Source organism: Trachemys scripta, chromosome 11, assembly GCF_013100865.1.
Source record: "Trachemys scripta elegans isolate TJP31775 chromosome 11, CAS_Tse_1.0, whole genome shotgun sequence".
Classification (NCBI taxonomy): domain Eukaryota; kingdom Metazoa; phylum Chordata; order Testudines; family Emydidae; genus Trachemys; species Trachemys scripta.
In genome coordinates this window covers 36,408,249-36,433,644 of record NC_048308.1, presented here as the reverse complement: position 1 = coordinate 36,433,644, position 25,396 = coordinate 36,408,249, and the positions used below count along the sequence as shown (strand labels likewise).

Sequence of the window (25,396 nt, the reverse complement as noted above, 5' to 3'; positions counted from 1 at the left end):
CATCAATCAAGTAAAATAAAAAGGATGTCTCAACTAGATATATTAATCAATTCAATCCAAGCTATTCTCCAGCCAGACTCGCCCCCACCTCTCCAAAACAGTGTCAAAATAGGGGAGTTGTAGGATATTTTCAGACTCTGGAACATCATTATAGTTGGCTAATGCAATTAGTTTTAAGTTTTATTCTCTCTCTTTCCCCCACCCCCACCCCCGGGCAAAGAAAAACATCACTGGCTATAGGGCAGTTTTGTATGGCAAAAGGCTCAATCTCAGGCACTAGAGAAGACAAGAAATGCCAACAGAAAATTTTTTAAAAGTGAAAAGAACCCCCATTGTGTCTGTAGAAAACTGCATTTAAGCAGAAAGTTTGTTATGATCTTAAAAACAGACTTCAGAGTCAAATAAGGATTTTAAATTTGAATAGGACTCCCAGCTGGGATCATGTTCGTCTACTTAAACAGTTATTGGGAGCTATCTTAGAAGTTAATGAATCAGTTTCACTACTGGTTTATGCTGATTTCAGCTGGCATACCCCAATGTACAGAAAATGGAATGTCTGATTGGTACAAGTTATAGTGGCAAAAAGCAGCCTCAAACTTCCTTCTAAGGCAGGATTGTTTGCAAAGAGGGAGGCAGGAGCACAAAAATGTGGGCACAGGAAGTCAGTACAGCTGGAAAGTGGATGCTGCTACCTCAGAAGAAGGCATGGTTGGGATGTACACCAACTCAGTGAATCCCCTCTGAAGCTGCAAACTAAAACATTGCCTCCTCTGGAAAAAACCATGAGAAAGAGCACCAAAAGAAGCCACCGAGGTGAGTCGAGCACAGGGGCTTTGATAATGCAGAGAGGTGTAATCCGTACCTAGCTGCTGTGGAATAAAATCTGGTTATAAAATGAATATTGAGCTAATATGTTGGAGTAGCTGTTATTCAGAAAAATGGCCACAATTCCATAAAATATAGCCTCAATTTTCTTCACTGCAGATTTACAAACCCATGGAGGTTGAAACGACTAGAGTGCTACAGTTCAACAGAAGCGAGCCCCTCAACAGCTCCAAATAACTGAAGGCTGACAACCAACTTCTTTCTTGTGAAGCTCCTTAATTCTGCAGAAGTGAAGTTGCAGAGAAACTCCACTCCAGCAGAGATCTCTATTGGCAGCCCCAGACAACATGAAGCTTTTGTGTATTCAGAGAACTTAAAGAACAACGAGTGGGTTTACTGTGTTCAACCTTTTAACTCAATCCACGTACTGGAAGTTATATACTAATTATTTTGAAAATGAAATGGGAACTCAGTTAATTCCATATTTCAAGTAGAACCACTAGACACTGGTCAGAAGGAGAGGACTGACCTCTATGTACAGAGCTAGAGGAGGTGAAGAGCTTCTCTTGAATAGTGTATACCTGGAAATCCCCCTTAGAGAGGTATAAACTGCTAATTCAGGGAGCAGTGTATTCATTCTGGAAATTATTAACAACTTTAGGTCCGTCAAACCACTCAGCTATCATTAATAAAATGTCTGTCTTTTGACTGAGTCAGAAATTAAGTTCCATGATCATAGTCACAGATATAAAGTGGCCAGAGCAGGGGTTGCCATATTCAGCCCTCAAGCTGGGCTGTTTTTTTTAATAAAAGAGGCGATAACGTTATAAAAATGGACGAAGAAATTAATACAATTCAGATATTCACATCTATAGTCTCCTACCCAGTCATTTATCTATGCTAACTATCTCTTCTACCCAAAGGAGAGGATATAAAGAGAACAGTTACTCCCCCTTTCCTCATCCATTAAACTGAAGGGTAAGCCAAGCCAACAGCACACTTGTTTTTGAAAAGGTGTCATTTTGGGGACCTGCAAGACAATAATACACAGAGAGAACAAATCTCTCTGATCCAATTCAGTTTCACATGTATTAGGCCTAAAGGTTGTACAGTCAGTGGATTATTCAACCAGTAGCTAAGACAGGATTGCCATTTGCTTTCCAGTTATTATTACACCATCCTGACAGATCATAAGAGTTGGAGGTAGCTGTATCCCAACAATGATCAACTGCAAAAAGTGTATATAGAATCCAGTATGATTCCAGTATGGAAGCAAAGGCAACTTACTTCTCCAGTATTGATGCATCACCTGTAATCAGAGGTTAGTATTTCTCACTACATTAAGTTTTTTTAATGTTATCACAGAAAAGTCTGTTCTGATCTGGACTGGAATAACCAAATCAGTGGGGACAGATCCACATCTGGAAGGCGAAACATCCACATCATCTCTGGTTGAGTTTCAGCCAACTTCCATCACATACTCTTGATGTGCTGGGGGAACTTCAGGTTGTTTGCAAGTTGGACACATGTCCCTCATGGCTAGCAAGATCAAGTAGGCAAACACTGTGTTTGATGTTGGCAGTGTGTGTTAATTCTTTCTAATGGAGGGCAAGATGCCAGTGTTTCTCATATGAGCAATAATTAGGCTACTGATAACCATCCCTTCATCTAAACACTTACTACCACCTTGTCTCAAATATGCCTTTTCTGGATAAAGTTATTGAGCATTCAGTAATGAGACAGTATGTGAAGTCCTCAGATTTTCTTTGTTCCCTGTCAATACAATTTCTGATTGGATATATTTGGCTCACTCTTTGATTGCCCTCTAGTGATGGAAGCAACAATTTCAAAAGCTGTCTGGGTGGGCAGATAAGATCACTGAAACAGTTCTGAAGCAGTTCTGCTTTTTCAGAGAAATACCAGATGGTGATGTTGGTTTGCTGGTCCAATGGCTTTCCAGAGGAATTCTGCAGGTCCAATTGCTTTCTAGAGGAATTTATATTGAGGTGCTACATGTACACTGGTGAAATGCAACTATTTTTTTCATTGCAGGCAGACTGGGTGCTCTCTTTGCTTTTCCAGTGCCTGGCTGAGACAGTGACTTGAATGGCAGCAAGCTGGCAAAGCTGAATCCAGACAGCAATGAGGTGGCTATTCATTGCAGAGAAGCTTCTAGAGCAGCTGACGGGCATGGTATTTTGCCCCTGAATTTGTTCATCCTAAACATTTATGGGTACTTTTTTGAGCCCCAGATGGCACACTGGCCAAAAGTGTCTTTCCTCAACCGCACCTAAAACAACTGTAATCACTTTTCAGTTTTACACAACTTCACAATTATTCATACCTTTGTGACCTACAGAATGGATCAGCATAATGTTCTCAATATTCTCACTTGGAAGTTTCAGCTGGTATAGATTGCAAAGGCCTGACTGCCTACTACGGTTGGCCACAGACACTACATCAGTGCTCCATAGACTGTGTTAGCTTCCCGTTCACTTCCGGGCCCAATTCAAAGTGAAGAGTTCTCTCTTAGAAGGCATATATGGTTTGGCTCTTAACCATCTGAGACCATTTCTTTAGTTATGCACTACCATGGCAATTGACATCAGCTGACAAGCTTGTTAAGCATCCCTATAGCTGCTGGCAGAATGTTTTCAATGGAGAGGCCTCTACTCTATCATCTGCTTTCATTGTTGGTCCAATACAGAAGAACAAGGCATAAAGTCTATTTTCTCAAGCTTTTGCATAAGAGGCTTATTTATAGTTTGTATAGAATGTCAACTTAGTAAATTATTTGTTGTACAAATACAAAATTTGTGTATCTGTCCAGTGAACATGATGGAAAATTAATCGTTTCCAAAGGCATTCCATGAAAAGGAGTCTCGTATGAAATGTCCACTCTTCCTTTGCTGTACACAAACAGAGGCATCACCACATACTCTGCTGAACAGCCAACAGATAACAGTCCATTCAGTTAGCTCTGAACTAACTCTTAAGAAAGAGTTAAGGTACTCTACTTTCATATTCTTCCCAAACATCGAAGAACTTGACTTTCTCTCCACTCAGGACAACATCCTCCTGGGAAACATCACTGCATTTCTTCCTATCTAAACTTGACTGAAACAAGATGGCTCCAAGCCCCAATTAAGAAATGTCTGTGTACAGAATGAAAGAAAGGGTGAAGTCAAGTTCTGCAGTTCCCCTTTCCTGTGATAATATTGTCTAGAGCTTGTCAAAACCAATTTGGGATGCAGTTTTATTTCCAACTCTGTGGCAAGTTTAGATCTGTACTAAAGTTTGCTACTTCAAACTGACTACTAAATAAGTGGGAATTGAAGGTAAGGAACTCTCCAGGGTAGACTGTCTACTTGAAAAGAGCAGAATGTAGAATACAAGCAACTGTTGTAAGCTTACTTCAATGGCTGACATATTTGTGGAAGAGGAAGAACATGGAGCGCTGTGAAATTCCTGTGCAAAGTGAACATAAAGAATGGCAAGGATTTTCTGCAAACACATGATCGTTTACGTCCAATGGCAAATATGACTTCTTGAATACCAGGACAAGCTTGCCCCCAGTCAATTACAGGCCACAGCTGGGAATTCACTGTCAGGGTTTACTATAAAAGAAAGAGGACTTAGGCTGACAGCCAGATGTTATTTCTCTCCATTCTTTTTCTTATAAAATTTCAGCCTATAAATATGTTCAAAACAGGCCCCTTCCTCCCCAGCCCACATTGTCCAGAACTTGTCAGACTTCATAAATCATAGCCAAATGGCATAGCTGTCCACTCTCCACACTTCAAACCTCTTATGAAATGTAGCCACTCTTATGACACCACAGAGTATTGGGCTTGAATGGGAGACAGCATCTGGCCCAACAGTCAGACTTAACTCAGATTCATAAAGCTCAGGCCAGAAAAGACCACCAGATCATATAGTCTGTCCTCCTGGATACCATAGGCCACTACATTTCCTGTATTGAGCCCAGTGACTTGTGTTTGGCTAAAGCATATTTTCCAGAAAAGCTTCCAAGTCTTGAGTTCAAGACATCAAGAGGTGAAGAATTCACCACTTCCTTTAGTAGTTTGTTCAAAGGGTTAATCACCTTCATGGTGATTCATGTCCAACTTCCAATTTTAATTTGTCTGGCTTCAACATTCAGTCACTGGGTTCTTGTTATGCCTTTCTCCACTAGATTAAAGAGCATACTAGTACCAGTATTTTCTTTCCATTAAGGTACTTACACACTAATCAAGTAACCACCAAATCTTCTTTTTTGGTAAGCTAAACAGATTGTGCTCTCAGTCTCTGACTGCAAGGCATTTTCTCTAGTCCCTGAATCATTTCTGTATTGCACCTTCTCCAATTTTTTCAACGTTCACATTTTTAAAAGGATACCAGAACTGGACATAGCATTCTAGTGTCTCTCACCAATGAAAATCATCACCCTACTTACTGCTCCCCTGTTCATATATCTTAAGAATCACAATAGTCCTTTTTGCCACAGCATCACATGGGGAACTCATGTTCAGTCACTTGTACCCTATGATCCCTAAATCTGCTTTCCAGGATAAAGTCCACCATTCTGTAGGTTCCTTATTCCCTACTGTGTAACTTTGCATTTGGATATCTTAAACTGCAATTTGTTTGAATGGGCCCAGTTCACCACATGATCCAAATCACTCTGTATGACTGTATTAACCATTCCACCAATCTTTGTGTCATCTGCAAAATTTAAATTTTTATATTTATTTTCAGAACATTGATGAAAATACTGAACATCAAGCCTAGTGCTGATCTCTGCAAAACTCCACTAGAAACACTCCTATTTAATGATTATTTCCTACTGACAACTACTTTGAGATGTCAGTTAGCCACTTATTTATCATATAATGCTAATTTTTTAATCAGAATATCATGCGGTACTAAATTAAATACCTTACAAAAGTCTACATATATTACATCTAAAGTTATCTTTATCAACCAAACTTGTAATGTAAAAGAATTAAATCAGATTTGTTTGATAAGACCTAGTTTCCACAAAACCATGCTCACTGGCATTAATATTCCTATTTGTTAACAGTTGAATCTTATACCAGCTTTTCTGTTGTTTTGCCTGAGACTGATGTTAGACTAACTGACCTATAGTTACCCAGATCATACCACTTGCTCTTTTTGAATAGTGACACAATATTAGCACTCTTCCAGACTTCTGGAATTTCCCTGGTATTCCAAGATTTAACAACAATTAATATCAGTGGGCCAAAGATCTCCTCAGCCAACACTTGCAATTGGCTGAAAGTTATCCAGTCCTGATGATTTAAAAATAGTTATCCTTAGCAAATGACGACATCCTCCTTAGTTACTAATGAACTAGAAAGTACTTCATCATCCTCATGTGATACAAGTCTTTCCAAATACAGAAAAGGAATATTTATTGAATACTTCTGCCCCTTTTGCACCATTATTAACAATGTCACTATCTCCATGTAGTAATGGGCCTATACCATTACTAGGATTTTTTTTGTTCCTAATATTTTTAAAAACTCCTTATCGTCTTAGCCCTACCAGCCATGATTTTTGCCCCTTTGTCTTTAGTTTCCTTTATCAATTTTTTATACTTAACGTCTAATTTATATCGATTACTATTTATTTCCCTTTTTTCCCCCCATGTTATAGATTTCTTTATTACTAATTTCTCTGAGGTGTCAAAGGGGAGAAAAGATTGGTAATATATCCCCCTCACCTTGGTGAGAAACCTATCGAACTCCAAGTTATAGCTTCTGTTTTAGCCTTCTGTCACTTACATCATGCTCTTTGCTCTCTGCACTGTCCCTCAGAGACAGCCTTCCAGTTATGCCCAAAGTAAATTAGCCCAACAATCACGTAACCAAGCAATCCTTAATTCCCTTCACCCATACCCCAGATTTATCACTTCTCTGCAGAAGCACAATTCCCCTCCTCCACACAGTACTTCTATCACCCATGATAGTACCCTAAAATACAATCCCCTTATTTTTACCCAATTGATAGTATCTGAGAACCCAATCTCTACCCCCCAAATTATTTTTACCCAACTTTACACCCTCCAACCCCAAACCGTACTCCTACTGGAACTCAAGCCATTCCCTCTGACTCACTGAAGCTCCCCACTAAACCCAAGATTTGTCAGATTTATTTCTAGTCCTTACAGATACAGCCTTGTAATCCATTCACCCCCTTCCTTCCCTGGATATTGCCACCTCACCAAGTCCTAAGCCCAAAGTGTTTTAGTTCAGCCTCCCTTGCTAGGAGATGATGATCAAAGATATTTTTGGTCACTCTCTCCAGGAACCCACCCACCCTTCTTTTGTCTTTATGCCAGTTCCCCTGAAGCAGTCTGCTCCAGTAACTGCCACACTTCATAGCACATGATCCCTCTTGCCTCCTGCAGTAAAGTACTGCATAGCTCCATTGTTTGATGCCTCTCTGCTGCTGGTCCTCCACGACCACCAGTAGTACTCTGTTCCGCTCACCTCCCAGGTATTGGTCCTCACATCTGGATTCCCTGGCCTCTTCCTGACCATGACTCCAAGGGTCTCTTCTGCCCCATCACTCAGCCTTGGACTGCAGCTGAGCCAATATCCTTTTGCTGATGTGACGACAGCCTGTTCCTCCCATCTCCAGGTACTCAGGTCATCATAGCTCATCACCAGGGTCCTGGTTGTGCCCTCAGCGAACCAATTTAGCCATACAGTCATCTCCCACAACAGGGATAGATTTCCTCTTGCAGTAGCCTGCACAGGGCCTCTCTCTGCTAACAGCAGAGTCCTCCACTCACCACGAACTCCGTCATAGTCTGCCAGGTAGCACCTTCATCAGGCTCGTTCGGCATTAGTGCCCCTTCCTGGGGGCCCACACTCCTCCCCGCACTCAGCTCTGCCCTCCACCTGCCCGCTCCTGGCGCCTCTAAGGCCTCTTGTTCTCCATGTTCTCCTGCTAGCCACCAGTATCTAGTACTGTGCCTCATGGTCTGTTGAGTGGCTCAACCCACGGCCCTGGCAGCAATCTCCCTCTGTGGCACATCACAGCAGCTACAGGAAGCAGGATCTCCAGACTCCTAGCAGTACCCAGGCGAAGAGGCACAAGAAGAGGGCCCAGGACTCAGACATACAGGTGGGATCAGACAGTCAGATCTCTCCAGAAGTCTGTTTTCTTTCAGGAAAAGTTAAAGGAAAAAGATTTTATATTTATTTCTTTTATTCTTTTGCTTGATGCAACTTTAAAGCCCTCAGGCAGGGTCTTAAGGCACCAGACAGTTCAGCTCCAACTAAAACCTCTGTTAGTCATTCAGTTTCCAACCTTTTAGAATAGTCCTATGAAGGGAATAGGGTGGACTAGGATATATGTATCATGCAAGGGATTGTCTCACCCACAAGCTCTACTCATTATATATATTCATATATATCTACTAGCCCTTCCCATTCACTGTTATAATATTATGTCTGTCACAAGACAAGTGCTATCCAAGGAAATTGCTGGAAAATAAAATTTGACATCCTAACATCCAGGACATCTTATGAACCAGCTGAAAAAGTTGTCCGACTTCTAGACACCCCTAGCCATAATGCAGTCTATCACTGAATTTTTGGGAATGAAGGAGATCACTTCATAACCCAAAGCCATTCTTCTGCCAATCATATCAGAAGATGGAAGAATAGCATGAAAGAGGAGGGAAATAAATCAAGAAGTTCAAGTATGAATGTTCGTCTGCTTCCCTTAGGCCAAAGAAACAGGGTAATCCTTGTCTTGTGCTTCAACATCCTTGTTGCAACCCTTCCGAGTAGGCATCATCTGGAAGGTGCTAAGAATGAGAAAGCAAGACGGTCCCTGTTAAAATTCCTACCAAACAGGCATCCTGAGGCTCCTGTACTGGGGTTCTCCATCACAATGACAGCAGTCTTTGTACTGAATTATTTTGTCAGAAGAGCAGGGGCTTACTTCCAACACCATGTTCAGCTCTGGAAGAGCACAGCACAGCAGAGCATCCTTTCCAGAGAAAGAGGCAGATTCTGTTATATCCCTGTTTATAATTCAAAGTACCTTACAAAGCATACTTACAGCAGGGCAAATTGCAGGTCTTCCTAACCTACTCACTCACCTGAAGCACTGTAGAGGAGGACTATACCCAGAACCACAAGCTCAATAGAAGCAGCAGGTGTTAAGAAAAGTCAGACTGACATCAGTATATTTATATGCCAGATGACTCTTTATGCAGTACCTATCAGAAAAGTACCAGAAGCAGGTTGGGCTAGCATAGAAAGGCCTAAACCTTGAGAATCACTGAGAAAAGCATTAATTCATTCCCCAATGGCCAGGGGTAGGGGAGCTGCAGTTCTTCCTTGTTCCTAGAAGGAGAAACAAAAGATAAGAGGCTGGAGTGCCAAAATGTGCACTCCAGCTGCCAGGACAAAGGAAGAAAGACTGAAGAGGAACAGCTGGGGCCAACTCGTATAGGCTGTTAGAGATTGAGATTTCTTTTGTCTATAGGTTGCTTGATCATATGACTATGTGGGAGATTCTTTTTTAGCATTGGGATAAATTATATAACAAAATCATATGTCTAACAAAATAACATTTCTTTAATAATGTCTCTGTCACTAGCTTTTCAGTTACTAGAAGGTACACAGTTTACTATGGGCAATTACTAATGTCTTTATGAACTCTCCATCCATTACAAACATGTTTCTATTTACTATTATAAGAACCGAGGAAAAAAGCTACACTTACATGTGTTAGAAATAGGTAGTTCAACCTTACCTTTGGATTTTGGAATCAACTCTCCACAACTCAGTATTCGTACTTCAGCATATGGTTTACTAGATGCATCTGTTTTCTGGTTTTCTATCTCTCTCACAACTTCCTGTCCTGAGATGACTTGTCCAAAAACAACATGAAGTCTGAAGTTTAAAAAAATAAATTAAAAAAATAAATAAAGAATATAAAAAAGATAAAATGCAAGTTTTCTACTACAATAAATGATTAGAAATATTTAACATCTAAAATTTTCAAAGCAGTGTCCACTTCACAAACACAAATAAAGGAGAAGATATTTACCCATCTAAGTGAGGTGTAGGCTTGGTTGTTCTTTTGATACCATCAAAAGGAATAATTAAAAGGAAGAGAAAAACAAAGTTAGCACCCTTTACAAAGGAAACAAAACTGCATTTGAAACAAAATTAAGTGCATGTAATAAGTTAAAAATTATCTTGAATGAACTAATAAATTAAGAATTCTGTTTTGTTCCATTTATAACAGCCATGTAGTCATAGTTTAAGTATCACTGAATGAAACATTACGTAAGGTTCCTACTAAAATCCTTACTTTGTTTGATAAAAAATTTTAAGGAAGTAAATGAAGATATTCTAGCATTAATCCAATTTTTAGATAGTATCTTGTATACATGGTATCACAAAATGCTATTATTGATTCAATTAATGAACACTTGAGGGGAGATTTAAAAAGAAAATGAATCTATCTCAAAAGAGACTGCAAATAGTCTTATAGTCATTAGAAAAGGAAGCAGGGAGAAGTCAGAAAAGAAAAACAGCTGGCCACCTGCTTCATGACATTTGATGTAGCTCTAGAACTGACTTACAGACTCTTCAAGAAGACCTTTATACCTACAGACAATGCATGTGATTCACACAAGCTTCCACACAGGCCAGGGCTGGAAATCCCATGGCATGCAAGTATCAGTCATAAGAGAAATCAGAAGCTGGGCTGAAAGAGGCTAAAGGTTGGTCAGCAACCCAAAAATAACTGTCTACTTGTAAAAAGAAGAACAGGAGTACTTGTGGCACCTTAGAGACTAACAAATTTATTAGAGCATAAGCTTTCGTGGACTACAGCCCACTTCTTCGGATGCATAGTCCACGAAAGCTTATGCTCTAATAAATTTGTTAGTCTCTAAGGTGCCACAAGTACTCCTGTTCTTCTTTTTGCGGATACAGACTAACACGGCTGTTACTCTGAAACTTGTCTACTTGTAGATGATGCATGTAACTCATCACATTAATTAAAAGAAAGATCTTTATCAATTATAGGTAACAGGGGATCAATTTCAAGAGAGAATGTTTTCTGTAGATAAGCCTTATTCAAAGGAATCTCTCTGTTGTAGATATACTGTGATAAATTCAGTCTTAGATTTATTATATGTGGTGATAAATTTAGCTATGTGGTTATTTTTTCCTTTAAAATGAGATTGCTCTTAGAATGTTTTCCAAAAACCGCAACTTCACACACACACACACACACACACACACACACACACACACACACACACACACCGNTCACACACACACACACACACACACACACACACACACACACACACACACACAGCTACCATAATCCCCAGAGCTTTTCCCATCCAAAAGTCTAAGCAGACAAGACATTTTACACAAAATTGAGAAGTCTGCTGAGAATATCAATTAGCTTTGCATTACTTGCCAAAGTTAGAAGCAAGTAATGAAATTGTTTTCTATGTATAAGAAGCACTCATCCAAAACAATAAGGAGTGCTAAAAATGATCAAGTTTATCTCCAAGATAAGCATTTCTAGGAAGCAGCTGTTTTGCATGGAGCTTCATATCTGGAAAACCAGTTCCCATTTGATTAAAAAAAAAAAAACAAAAAAAAAACAAAAAACTAAACCTTTTTCTATTTAACAATTAAATGATTACTACAACTTTAATGTTGTAAGTAACATGCATATCAGAATAATACAATACTTACATAAAGAACTGTGAACCATTTGTATCTTTCCCTCTGTTGGCCATTGACAGAAGAAATTCTTTGTTGTGCTTTACAGCAAAGCTTTCATCTAGAGAAAGTGTTTTTGATTGCTTTAAAATACCAAATATTTACTTTGTTCTATTATTTAAATGCATTTATCTATTTTTCCCCTCAGCTAACCCAGATAAATTTATCACTGCAGTAAAGAGCATTAAAAAATTAGCTTAAAAATAAAGTATATTATGTCATGTTCTTGGGATACATTAGGCTTCACATTCTAATGCCTGGAATTTAAAAAGGAGAAAAATAAACGTAATTTCTTATTTTCACCTGCCTATTAAATTGTAGTTATGGTAGGAAAAGTGACTGTAAAAATGAAACTTACTCAACAGATGTACTTCCTGTATATACTCATGCAACATCTGAGTATAGTAAGAGCAGGCCTTCGCTATTTTTCACTCTTGTTGGCACATGCAGATGCATACATCTTTGGAAGACCAAAATGTTGGGTTTTTTTCTAGCTCATGCATCATCAATATAATTTTTAACTATGCTTTGATGAGGAATTTTTATTAATGGTGGTGATCCAATCTGGTGTCAAGCCAAATAAGCAGCTTTACTTTCAGATACCAGGATGAGTTTACACAATGCTTGCTGTTAGAAAAATTAATTTACTTAAGATGATCAAGTTGGATACGGAAGTCACAAAATTAATCATGATAGCAAGTTTAGAATCAGATATGCACAAATGTAAGTCTGATAAAGTTGACAAATTTGAATCAGAATAGCTTGAGCCTCACTTACACACAAACATTTTCTGAACAAAATTGTGAAGTAAACAAAATACACCTTTACGGCCTTCATACTGCCATCAGATCAGCTAGCAAAGACCACTGCGCCCATGAAGAACCCAAATAAACCCAATGGGACTCAGATTTGGTATGCACAGACCCCAGATGATTGTAGGAGCAAGACCATGGATTACAAGTTTAATATTTATAAGACAGAACATTTGAAAAGATATATAGATTGGCTTGATAAAGAAAACTTTACCTTCAAAAAAACCACCATAAATGGATTCTCCTCCTCTCCCATTTCCTTGAAAGAAAAAAAACCCAACACATTGTATTACAAATAAATTTAGTCAAAGTATAAATCATTAAAAGTTCAAGATGTGCCTAATGACTCCTAAAGAAAGTATCATAAAATAAAAGATATTTCAATTATTGCATCCAAGTAAAAATATCTTCAAGAACAGTCAAATAGGAAGCTACATCTTGACAGTCTGCTTAAGTAGAATGGGACTGAGAAAATGTAGGTTATTGCTTTTCCATTTATTCTGCACTGTCTCACATATCTCTAGATCAAGCTAGGACTACTACTGGGAAATACAATGCTTTACACTGCATTACACTAAAAATTTCCACTGAGAGACCACTCCAAGCTATAAAGATAATGGAACCAAAAGCTTTTTATAAAAATGTTCTTATTTGAAGGCCCTATTCAGCACACCTTACTCGAAGAACACACACCTTAAAGTCCACAGACATTTCATCTGAATATAGAGTGCTGAATAGGACTCTTAAAAATATCTTACTATTTAAGATCTGGAGTTTTCTTTTAAGGCTGTGTCCTACCTTCACTGAAGTCACCTCCTTGGATCATAAAATCTTTCACAACTCGGTGAAACAGACAACTTTTGTAATGCAATGGCTTCTGGGTCGATTTTCCGGTACCTTTTTCACCTAAAAGGGAGAGAGGGAAGAGGCGGGGGAAGGAAGGGGGGGGGGGAGGGAAATAAAAAAAAGATACATTGCACTTGTGCAACATCTTTCATGGGAGGAGCTCCAACAGTCTGACTAACATTAACTACACCTCTACCTCGATATAATGCTGTCCTCGGGAGCCAAAAAATCTTACCGCGTTATAGATGAAACTGCGTTATATTGAACTTGCTTTGATCCGCCGGAGTGCGCAGCCCCCCCACCCCAGAGCACTGCTTTACCGCATTATATCAGAATTCGTGTTATATCGGGGTAGAGGTGTATTAAGTCTTGCAAAGCAGTTTGTGAAGTAGGCAAACATCTGTTTTGTAGATGGGAACACAGACAAGTAGATTAAGTCCAAAGCTGGCCATTGATTTTGGTTCTTATTTCCTCGATACCCATCTTTCAGAGGTGCTGAATGTTCACAGCTCCAAATGAAGGTCTTAGGAGTTGTGGGTGCCCAGCACGTCTCAAAGTCAGATCCCAGGTCTCTCAGGTTGGGCACTCAAAACTTGGGTTACGCCATTTCAATACCCATTTTTGAAAAATTTGGCCAAGGTAACTTGGCCAAGGTCACAAAGGAAGTCTGTGGTGAAGCTGTAGATAGGACACCAGTCTCCAAGGGAAATTTACCAGCATCACTCAGAACCTTAAATGTATTATCATTCCAGAGTAAGACTGTCCACATGGGGAATTATACCAGTATAACTATGGTGGTAAAATTATACTTGTATAAATTTTCCTGTCAAGACAAAACCTCAAAGACTACTCCTAAAAGGCTAACACACCGCTGGCGGCAATATGTACAAAGTCTGAAGGGCAGGTAACTGAACGAACACCAAAATTAAAACAGCACTACATTGACTTAAAGTCTCCTATAATCTAAAGACAAGTTTTTAGACATTTGAGAAAACCCTGCAAAGGTTCCGCCACTTTCAGAAAGTTGAGTATATCTTTATCTGGACTGATCGCCAGAAGAAAACCCAAGAAACTGATTTCTAGTCCCCTGCTCTAAACACTTTTGACCATATATATTCCCAATGTTTCAATAATAAGATCAAATTCAAATTCTGAGCTTGAACTACTTTATGTGCACATATATTACTTGTTTCTGACATGGAAGTGATAAGCAAAAACTTGCAAGAGATTGAAATGTAAGAAAAATATTGAGGGGGCAGATGGTGGGAAATGTTGGAGATAGAGAAAAAACAAGCAAATTTCTATAAATCCATTACTGTGACGAACTTTTAGGAGAAAAGAAATTTGTTAAAAGGTTATCTTGGAAACAAGTTGACGGAGGGAGGTTGGAGAAATCTGGGTCAGATTCACAACCACCATTTAAAACAATGTTTTACTTTAATTACTAGGCTTGGACCAATATCAATATTCTTCAATTAAAGTAGCAATTCAGCAGGATAAAAATGCCATTTCAAAAATATTTCCACGATAGGGCTTTGAAAAGACTGGTAATTTGACTAAGAAACAGGGAATTTGAATTTAATTTGGGATTAGAGATCACCACACATCTGCTACAAAGAAAAAACCAAAGGGGATAGTTAAGACGTGGATGGCCAATCTTAGAAAGCAAAGACCATGAATATTAGTGGTAGTTCAGTATATCACAGGAGTAAGAAGAAAGTCCATTAATGCCCAACTTCCTGACCTTTCATTGGCTACCTTTACTGTATGCTTATCAGTTTCAGGATTAGTTATTATAATATAGTTTCAGCCAGCACAAACTGATTTAAATCACTGACTTTAATCATGATTTAAATTAAACAAGCAGGAAAACTTGATTAAAATCATCAATTTTAATCATATTTTGCATTTGTACTTTCTACTAACTTTTCTAAAGAAAAGTTGATTCTCATTAGGTGGTAACCATTAAAACATGTTGATTTGCAATTAAATATAACCTTTTACACCAACATTGGTGCTTCTTTTTGCTAACCAGCAGGATACACTCTGTGTGTGTATGTATGTGTATATATACACACACACATGCACACACACGCACACACACACACACACACACATTAATTTAATCAATTATATCACTTGCAATTACTAAAGCCTTAATTTTTATTATGTTAGAAAACAGTGAATGATGAATTTCCTATTTTAGATTATTCTTTTTTACTTGTGATTTGTGCCAAGCTCTATTTGGATGGAAATTCAAATTCAATTAAAATGCACAAAACCAGCATTTTAATTTTTTTATTATTAAATAAAACTACTTTAAAAGTAGATACAAGACAAAGTTCAAAAAACATGTTTTGCATTTAAAACTGATTTATGAAACAAAGGAAGTATTATCTGTGAATTGAACTGATTGTTTCTGGTCACTAAGTCCTTCGAGATTTTAGAACTAGTAAATCTCATCCTATCATACATATTTTTATACATTGATTCAAACTGGTCCTACTTTTTTCATCTCCTACGGTTATTTACTTTGAATTAACTGAAATGAAGAAAACATTCTCTCCGTACCTGCAGTAGAGGCTACAGCTGTCAAAAGCTGGTTTAGCACTTCAACAAGCTCTGGTTCCAGGTGCTTAACCAGTGACTTACACAAAAAGTCAGTGATTTTACTTTCTTTAAAACTTACCAGCAAACATACTGCTTAATATTATTTTTTGTATTTTAAATTAATGATTTTAATAGATTACAGTAAATTTAAATCTTAAAACAGGTTGTAAATTTCATATTTAATTTTAAATAGGTTTATTTAAAAATTGTATTTAAATTAAAAGAATCAAATTTAAATACAAAACTAATTTTTTATTAAAATAAAGTTTCATTAGCGTGTGCTCCATGTACTAACTGATGCCACAACTGCAAGTGCTGCATTAAATGCACGCAAGACACTGATGTTAAATCTCTACAGAGACCAAGACCCATTATTTTAACGTCTACCTTCATTTTCTGGTATGCAAAAAGTGATAATCATTCGATATCTACAGGGGATTCTGCTGAATATAGTAATTCACAATATGAAACTAACCAACAATGAATTAAGTTAAAAATCATAAATATCTACGAACCTGTGCAAAGGCAGCGAAAATTCTCACATGTCTTTGGGCACACATCAGAAAACAATTCAAAGACCACTCTTCCAGCTGGAAAAAATTCCACACATTTATAAAGTTAAATTATATTTGTCTTCATTTGACCATTAAATATTTATATTGCTTAAAAATAATATAGCCTAGTAATTATTTTTCTCACCAGGTACATTGTTGATGGCTATGTCAAAAAAGCAACGTGGCCGCTGGACCTTGATTCCCATGGCTTCAAAAGTTTTAAGACTGCAAACAACAAAAATATATAAACCTTTGAGTTTTTCTCCTCTGTGTACTGAAACTATATATTCACTTGATTTCAACCTAAAAGCTTTTTATGAATGAAAATAAGTGTGGTCATCCTGAAACATAAATGAGCAAAACTGAGCGTTGAGATAGGTGGCAATCTCAAGTTGTTTTAAATATGAAAGTCTATGAGCTGTTAATCTTTGTTCTTTAGGATGAAAAGGAAAAATAACTTAAAAACAGTTTTCTGTGCACATTAAGTTTAACTTAACGTTGTTACCAACTCTTGCAAAACTTGCTGGAGCTTTAACACAAAATACTGCATTTTTCCTGCAACACCAGTCAAAGGATTATTATTGTTTGTATTACAAGAGCACATTGGAGTCCCAGTCATGGACCAGGGTGCCATTGTATTAGACGCCGTACAAACACAGAACAAAAAGACTGTCCCGGTTTCAAAACTAAGAGCTTACAATCACCAATTCTGATGAATCAAAGAGGTCAAAAGATCTCACTTTTTATTTACAAAAATTCCAGTTCTCATGGTTGCAGACCATGTAAACAAAGCTTGTAAACATGAATGAAAGTATTCTAAAGGCTCAATAATGCACTATTTTTAAATCTTGTGATTTAAGCCAATCTTGGATTTTGGGGGGCCAGACTCATGATTTTGAATGCTTGGGTTTGGCAATACTGACTTCATTCATGTTTACTTAGATTCAATCTTGAAGTGAAAACTGTCCCATAGTTTTTTAGAGGAAAGCATACAAGAAAACTGCAAGGGAGAATAAAGCATCAGTTGATGAGAATGTCATCCAACTTCCTAACTGGCTTTATAAGAACATACTTGAAAAATTAGAGGATTTGGAAAAAAGTGGGAACAAGACAAACAGCTTAGGATCTTCCGGTCTCCTAGCTGGGTAAAAGGTTAAGATGCAGTAGAGTACTTAGATAATTTGCTCCCAGAGGCCTTGGATCTTCAGACCCAAAGCTGAATCAAGTGGCAAGGGGGGCATGAAGTGAAGAGAAGGAGTTAACTTTGAGGCCAAAGGTCTGTGCATTCAGGCAACTTATTAAGACTACCTCTGAACTATTTGCCAAGAAAAGCAAACAAGTCCCTAGTATGACAGACAAATTCTTACTGGCCATAATAAGAAATCAGAATATTTTTGAAGGACTATTCAGTAAACACAAGTCAAATAGCACAGATTTACATAAGATAGACAATATTAAGTTCATATTAAAGTATCATATGGGGAGTGGGAAATAAGATACTCCTGAGATTAAATTGGAAGAGATGCAAGGTTCACTGAGGTTTTAAACTTGTACCAAATAAATAAATTGACTAGCCTAAAAAAAAAAAAAAGTTGCATATGACAAATACTTGGACCCTGTGTTACCCTTCACTATTTATACTGAAAAGGGAGGCATCATAGCTATTTGTTTACACATTTTTCAACAGCTGCTTACAGAGTTTACAAGGTATATGGTCCCTGCCTTGTAATAGTTGTGCACAGTTACTGATATACATCTTTCAGCCTATGGACTTTGTAATTCCTAAGCAGTAGAGCTGGGCATATAACTGATTTTTCAGTTTGTTGGTAGTTAAAAAAATATATTTTTTGAAGAAAAGTTGGGTTTGGGTTGAACTGAATCCAAAAAGTGTAAAAAAAAAAAAAAAAAAAAAATCCTTCAGCAAATAAAAAAAAAAATGTCCATTTGGGGCATTTTTAAAGGGCTAAATTCACAAAACAAGTGGAGGCAGTGGTGCCTCCCTTATAACCATTAGGCCTAATAGTTAGAACACTCACCTGGGATGTGAGAGACCAAAGTTCCATTTTCCCTCTGCCTGATATGGAGAAGTGATTTGCACTCAGGTCTCCCACACTGCAGAAGAGTGCCCTAACCACTGGGGCTTTGGGATATTCTGGTATAGGTTTATCTCAGTTGCTCCTGTTGAAGCTGTTCCACTGCATCTAAATAATTAGCATTATTGGAACAAGGACTTGAACGTGGATCTCCCACATCCTAGGTTACTGCCCTAACCGCCAGCCTGTAGAGTGGTTCTCATTCTCTTTTTCTAGCCCAATGAATAGTCATTGTCATTATGAAAGACTATGAATTGCCATTAATGCAAAATAATCACTGGGACAAAGGTTATAATGCACCAACACCTCCTCTTCTGCCGCCTCCTCCAACCATTTTGTGAATATCCCCAAGTCCTTCCCACCTCCTATCTCCCCTCCTGCCCCCCCCCGCCGACGCGCACACACATATTTGGCCAAAACTATTCAGTGAATTTGAGTCAGCGATAATTGAGTCCAGTGGAGGAACTTAGCAATCTTTTAAGTGATAGGCTATTCCTGTGACTATTGTAAGCTGCATTAGTCATTTTAGAAATTTGACTGAAAAAAATAAGCAATACTTCGTACTTCACTACTTTGTATTGTTAAATTCCTTGCAATTGCGTAAGATGGGCAAAGGCCACTGCAGAAATGCCAGACTGGGACTTGTGCTATAAACGCCAGAAAAATAAGAGTCAAAATGTAAAAACAATTTATCAAGATCCACCAAATCAATGACAATATTGACACGTTTAGCCCTAGACATTTAATGTTGCAAATATTTTTAAGATGCCGATCATCCTAGTATACAGGAGCTGCTCTAATTATAACCCACCCAACCCATTCTATTGGTTTCTTTTAAAAACAGAACACATCTTGAGTAGGTAATTTAACAGTTTTGCATTAAGCTTTATAGCAATTATTAAACACATTTTCCGCTTTTTATCTCTTGTGTTTGTTCTTTCCCTTTCATGGCACTGTTTCTTTCTTTATGTTGACTATCTTGGTGCGTCTTTTCCTGTCTATGTTTTAGTATATGTTCCCTCTTTATTAGTACAATAACAAACAATAACTGTTCCCTCACTTCATTCCACAAGTATCACTCTTCATGCACTGTGCCCTTTGCAATACTTTCCTTCTACTATCATCCTCTCTCTTGGACCCTATCGCCCTCTCTCCTTGGCTCCCCTCTATAACACATTCACTGAAACTAAGAAACTCTTTTCTATGAAGGAGAGATTGCAGCCAGCATATGCGTAGAAAGTATTACATTATTATTTACTGTCAGTTACTGAAAAATGTCTAAAGTTAGTCATACTGAGCACTATATACCCTTACTCATATTGATGGATAGTAAGTTGGAGTTCAAGTTAAAAGTTAGTTTTATGGAACCTTAACTCTCAATTCTTTGACCTTAACAAAAAGCCAGGAAACATTTTCAATATTGTAAACAAACAAACAAAAACGTATCAGAATGTTAGAAGTGTATTTCCAACTTTAAATTTTCTATATGGAACTATATACAAAATTTTTGCATACTTATTAGGCCATTAATATTAATCTATATCTGTTTCTGCATTTAATGATTCAAAGTATCCTACTCTAGCCTAGCACACCGTCCCTGACATCCAAGCTTGAGTTTTTACAACGATTCAGACCAAGAAAATTCCTCAAAATATGTTATCTACAAGTAAAGTTAAGTTCTCTCTCATAATATAATTATTAACCTGGCAGTAATTCCCCAAATGCACACACTGAAAGTGTAGTAAAATGGTAGGATGGACTAGGCCACACTAACATATACACTCTCAGGGAGACAGCAGGAATGCAGATTCATACATAGCGCCCTCAGATTGCTACAAAGGAAATCAACAGGTTCCAGTTACTGAAATTTGATTAATCTGATTTTCCTAGCAGTTTGTGAGGAGAAATTCTCATACTTTTTGCATTGTTGTGGAAGGCGATGACCATGCAGCTGCCTTCTCAGGTGAAGACAGAGCAAACTAGAGTCAGCGTGGTCCTGCAGCAGTCTAGCAGAGAGTCTGAATTGAAAAGACTAATAAGGAAGCCCAAGTTGCCTTCTGCCTACATTGTGGAGGAATGAATATGTCTAAATCATGAATAACCTCTGGATCGTGAATGCCACACATAAGAACAGAACAAACTCATTTGCTTTTTTAAAATGAAACAAAAGTTTACTTACAAGCTACTAGAATCGAAGAAATAAAATAAGGTATTGTAAGTCTTTTTATCCTGAAGATGATTTAAGAAAAATTTAAATTATTTTTAGAAAAAATGCTTGCCTTGTAATAGTTTGCGCTGGTTCACTAACTTCTTAAAGCAAACAAAATAGACTCCTTAGGACAATGCATATGTAGCGATATAGAAGATACTCCTGGGGGAATTTTGCGCTACTGCACATAATTAATGAGCCCTGCATATTTTTAAATTTTTGCGCAGAAAAAAGTTTGTGCTGAAATGTTGCTGCAGTTCTGCCTTTTGCCCACCAGAGGCCACTGTGGCACAAGAACAGCAGCAGCTCCCAGTAGAAAATAACTTCTGTGGTTCCAACTTTTGCCCACCAGAGGGCGCTGTGGTGATAGACCAAAGCAGCAGCTCCCTGCCAGCGAGGGAAGAGAAAGAGCTGCCTTCTTCACAGCGGGCCAGGTCAGGAGACAGGGGCTATGGGGAAACATACAGCGTGGGGTACTGCGGGGGAGGGGGTCAGACTGGGGCTCATAAGGGCTAGTGCGGGAGGACAGACTGGGGCAGGGGCTGAATGGGAGTGGAGGCACAGGTCCACAGGGGGGAGGGAGGTGCAAGGCCACATGGTGATGGGGCGGGGTGCAGAGCTACATAGGGACAGGGGGTGGTGGCACAGAGACACATGGGGACAGAGAGAGGGGATCCAGGGACACATAGGGACAGAGGGGTGGGTGGGGCACAGAGAAATTTTTAGCCCCAAAGTTTTTTTCAAAGTTTGTGAGCATGTAAAGGATCATAATTAGGGCTTCTGTTTTGGGGGGTTTATACATTACATTTTTCAGGGTTTCTTTTTAGGAATTTTTGAGTTTTATGTAGATGTCTAAAAATTGCAGGTTTTCAGGCTCTCTCTTTATATATATTGTAATGAGTAACATATTATACAGTAGTATATACTGTGATGAGTATTCTATTTGTAGTGTTCCATACTATGCTTTAACGTAGTACTGTTTCAAACATTTAATGCACACTAGGAGGGTCTACTCAGGCCAATTAATGTGCAACACATCAGTGCACTTTATAAATCACGCTCCCTGTAGGCTGGTGAGTTTGCATCTGTTCACCAGCTCAAGGGACAAAACAGTCAGCTACGTGCAAACCCTGTTTCGGCTTTCTGCGCAGGCTCTTTTACTCTTCTGTCACATAAACGCAAGGAACACAGAGAAGTAACAAAAGTGACAGTCCTTATCTGGACTGATACTGCTCTGGCCCCAGCAGCTCAAGGGTCACAGCTGTTCCTTAGCCTCTGGGGAACTGCAAGGCCCTACCTGCTCTGTTGCAGCCTTCTGTTGCTGTCCAGCAAAAACTTTGTTTCTTCTGGCCCTCCCTTTCATAGAGCTGGGCCCTCAATTATGTCTTCCAACTGGAAATCAGAGCCAGTTGTTAGCTACTTCTTAGGTGGATCAGCTGGTACCCAACACCTACCTGGTGGGCTTCTCCATAGGTAAGGGCTCACTGCTCCCTGGCTCTGCAGGCTTTAAAGGGGTAAACTGCCCTGCTACACCCCCGTGGTCTGCATTACTGCTCCATGTAGACAAGCCCTTAGACACAAGTAACCATTTCCAGTGTTTATTGGATAAACACCAATATTTCTTTTTCATTTTTGTGTCAGGATCATTTTATCTGTGTGTATTGCTTAAACCAAAAATCAGAAGCCTAATAGTTAAACACAGTTTACCCAAGGAATAATTTGACTAATTAGGGTTAAAAATACTTATGTTACCCCTCTAACAAAGCTATGCCCGCTACAGTTTAAATGAATAAAACAGTTTCACACTTTGTCACTGATAACATATTGTCAATTTTCTATAATTTTTTTTATAATACAAGTTGCCTTATTTTTCCTATACCTTATTTTCCTTCACTCCATTCTCCCTTCCTAAAACAGATCATACTATATCTTTTTCTACATTGTTTTCAATGTTATTTCCTCTTTTTTCTTTCTTCCTTCAACTGCTATATCCCTTTCTTCCTGTGTTCTCTATCTCTTCCCCCTTTATTTTAATCTTTCTCCCATTTCTCTCCCAATAATCTCTTTCAATGAACCCTATGTCTCTTATTTAAATGTATTCCACTACTTTCTTTCCCCCCCACTTGCACATACCCTCACTACTATTATCTCACTCACAGGTTTTGAAAAATTTACTAAACACCAAACTATCAAAGGATTAATCTACTAACCAAAGACCAACACAAAATATTTCCCGCCACATAAACAGCATGTCCAGGAAAACACACTGGTGAGAGGCCAACCTATCTCACCTCCACCCCTCTCACCTTCCCCAAAGGAATGCTATGATTCCAACCTAAGTGCTGTCCCTGAACTGTTATGGGGCTCCATCCTTCACAGCCTCCCTCTAGTACAGAAGGAAAATTCCATTTGCAATAGAAGAGAGAAATTACAATTGTAATTATGATCTGTGAACCAGTGTATAAATTTAGGCCAAATACTTGCCTCAGGCTCCACCCAGGGTATAGGCCCATGGCAGCGGGTGTGCGTGTTTGTGTGTGTGTCAAATAGATATTTGCAGAAAGATCAATAGTAGAAAATGACCTTTATATAGGGTATGTCTATGGTCAGTATAGACACTACCTACTCAAATGGCAGGGATTCTCCCTTCGGTGTAGGTAATCCACCTCCCCAAGAGGCAGTAGCTAGGTCCAGTGGAAGAATTCTGCCACTGACCTAGAGCTGTCTACACCAGAGGCTACGTCAGTATAGCCTCTGGTGTAGTTGGGAGAGTGCAGAATTTAGATGTATTGGAGAGGGTGAGGCCCTCTTCTGATTGAACTAAACTCGTTATCTCCAGACTGATTCTTGCCTGCATATTTATACTTGCCTCTGGAAATTTCTATTACATGTGTCTGACGAAGTGGGCATTCACCCACGAAAGCTTATGCTCCAATACATCTGTTAGTCTTTAAGGTGCCACAGGACTCTGTTGCTTTTCACAGATCCAGACTAACACAACCACCCCTCTGATACTTGACAGAATTTAGATGTGCATTAACAATAACGTTTCTAGCCCCTATGGTTCCTCTGTCTTCAGATTGCTTCAATGCATTTGTTGCTGCCGTGACTTTCCAAAAAATAGCAGAGTGAAATCAATCACTCTAATCAGTTTCATTTCTGCTATTCATAACTTTGGGACCAGCAGGGACAGGACAAGAACCATGTCATTTTACTATGCAGATTCTGTTTTTGAAAACTGTACACAAAGTCAAGCTTTGGGGAAGAAGAATTAAAAAAAAAAGCAATCTGGCAACAAAATCTTCTAGAAATAGAGCAGCCAAGACAACCTCAAGACAGTAGGTTCAGGGGCTACAAGGAAGAAGAGAAATAGTTAGATACTAAAGATTAGCAGACAGTCAGCACAATGGTAGGAAACCTAGCACCTCTCCCCAACAGATAATTGGACAGCAGGCTCACTCATCAAGGCATTATCATTGTTGTTGCTCCTCGTACACCTCCTTCATACTGGACTGGCTGTGTACATTTGTTCTCACTGAACAAATAACTAGTAGATAAAACTGACTAATTCAACACAATATAAACTGAGCTAAAGTTAAAATAGGGTAATGCTTTATGGAGAGTGCTTGAGATTCAAGCTCAGTTATTATTATTATTATTGTGGTAATGCCTAGGATTACCAGTCACAGACCAACCCCTGGTCTACACTATGAACTCATGTCGGTATAAAATCCACAACCCTGAGCAACGCAGTTATACGGCCTGAACTCCCTGTGTAGACAGCACTATGTCGACAGGATGGCTTCTCCCATCGACATAGCTACCGCCTCTCGGGGTAGAAGCTCTCTCATTGGCACTAGGCACTAAGCACTGCAGCTGTGCTCCTACGGTGCTTTAAGTGTAGACAAGCCCCAAGACTCCATAGTGTTTTATGTGTTTTATAAAAACACAATTAAAAAACAACCAAATAGTCCCTGCCCCACAGAGCTCAAGTATGTGGCCTCCTCTGTAGATAATAGGGAGCAAATAAATATTTTCTCTTAAAAGAACATGCAAGCATTTTACAAAGTGGATTTAAAATGAAAAGAAGTGGGTGGGCGAGGTTCTGTGGTCTGCAATGTGCAAGTCAGATTAACTCATCTTGATGGTCCCTTTTGGTGTTAAAGATCGACGAGTCTAAAAAGAGTCTGGCTCATATTCCCCTATGCACAAATACAGTGATAATCAGAACTTAAAGGGCTTCAGGGGCTCAATTAGTTACCAGAGATACTTTACCAAGCCCCATATATTTATGGGAGGCAATTCCTTCACTGAGATGGAGTTTTAAGGCAATATTTAGCCTTGGAATGGAAGGTTTAGCTATGTGTATTTCAACAAGCCATGTATCATCTTACTTTTTGAAATCTCCTTCATTCATACTGTCCTAACGGCTCTGCTAAATGTATTGTCATACATATGCAATATTTTCTACTTTCAGTTCATTAATGCCTGCAAGCAAAATGAGTCTATAACTGATGTCGTCACTATTACAAAAAAAAAAAAAAAAAATCTATGCACAGTGTTGGGACAGCCCTTCAAACTAAAAGACAGAGACCCTCCAGCCAGCCATGGAGCACCCTTCAAAGCAACATCTACTGTTCCAGAG

The 25,396-nt window shown here is 38.7% G+C and overlaps 1 protein-coding gene across 3 annotated transcripts in view; it reads right to left on the bottom strand.

Annotated features, from left to right (window-relative positions):
* PPIG (peptidylprolyl isomerase G) overlaps positions 1-25,396 on the bottom strand; it is a 37,007-nt gene that overhangs the window by 10,698 nt on the left and 913 nt on the right. Inside the window, exons 1-8 of one of the 3 annotated variants that reach the window (XM_034786138.1) lie at positions 19,107-19,125; positions 16,595-16,674; positions 16,411-16,485; positions 13,238-13,345; positions 12,654-12,698; positions 11,601-11,688; positions 9,922-9,951; positions 9,625-9,764 (exon numbers count right to left, since the gene is read on the bottom strand). In XM_034786138.1, the coding sequence (XP_034642029.1) occupies positions 9,625-9,764; positions 9,922-9,951; positions 11,601-11,688; positions 12,654-12,698; positions 13,238-13,345; positions 16,411-16,485; positions 16,595-16,655 (547 nt within the window). In that variant the 5' untranslated portion in view covers positions 16,656-16,674; positions 19,107-19,125. Of the gene's footprint in view, positions 1-9,624; positions 9,765-9,921; positions 9,952-11,600; positions 11,689-11,985; positions 12,322-12,653; positions 12,699-13,237; positions 13,346-16,410; positions 16,486-16,594; positions 16,675-19,106; positions 19,126-25,396 lie in introns of those variants that run through there. The other 2 variants (XM_034786137.1, XM_034786139.1) reach the window with 2 other exon arrangements.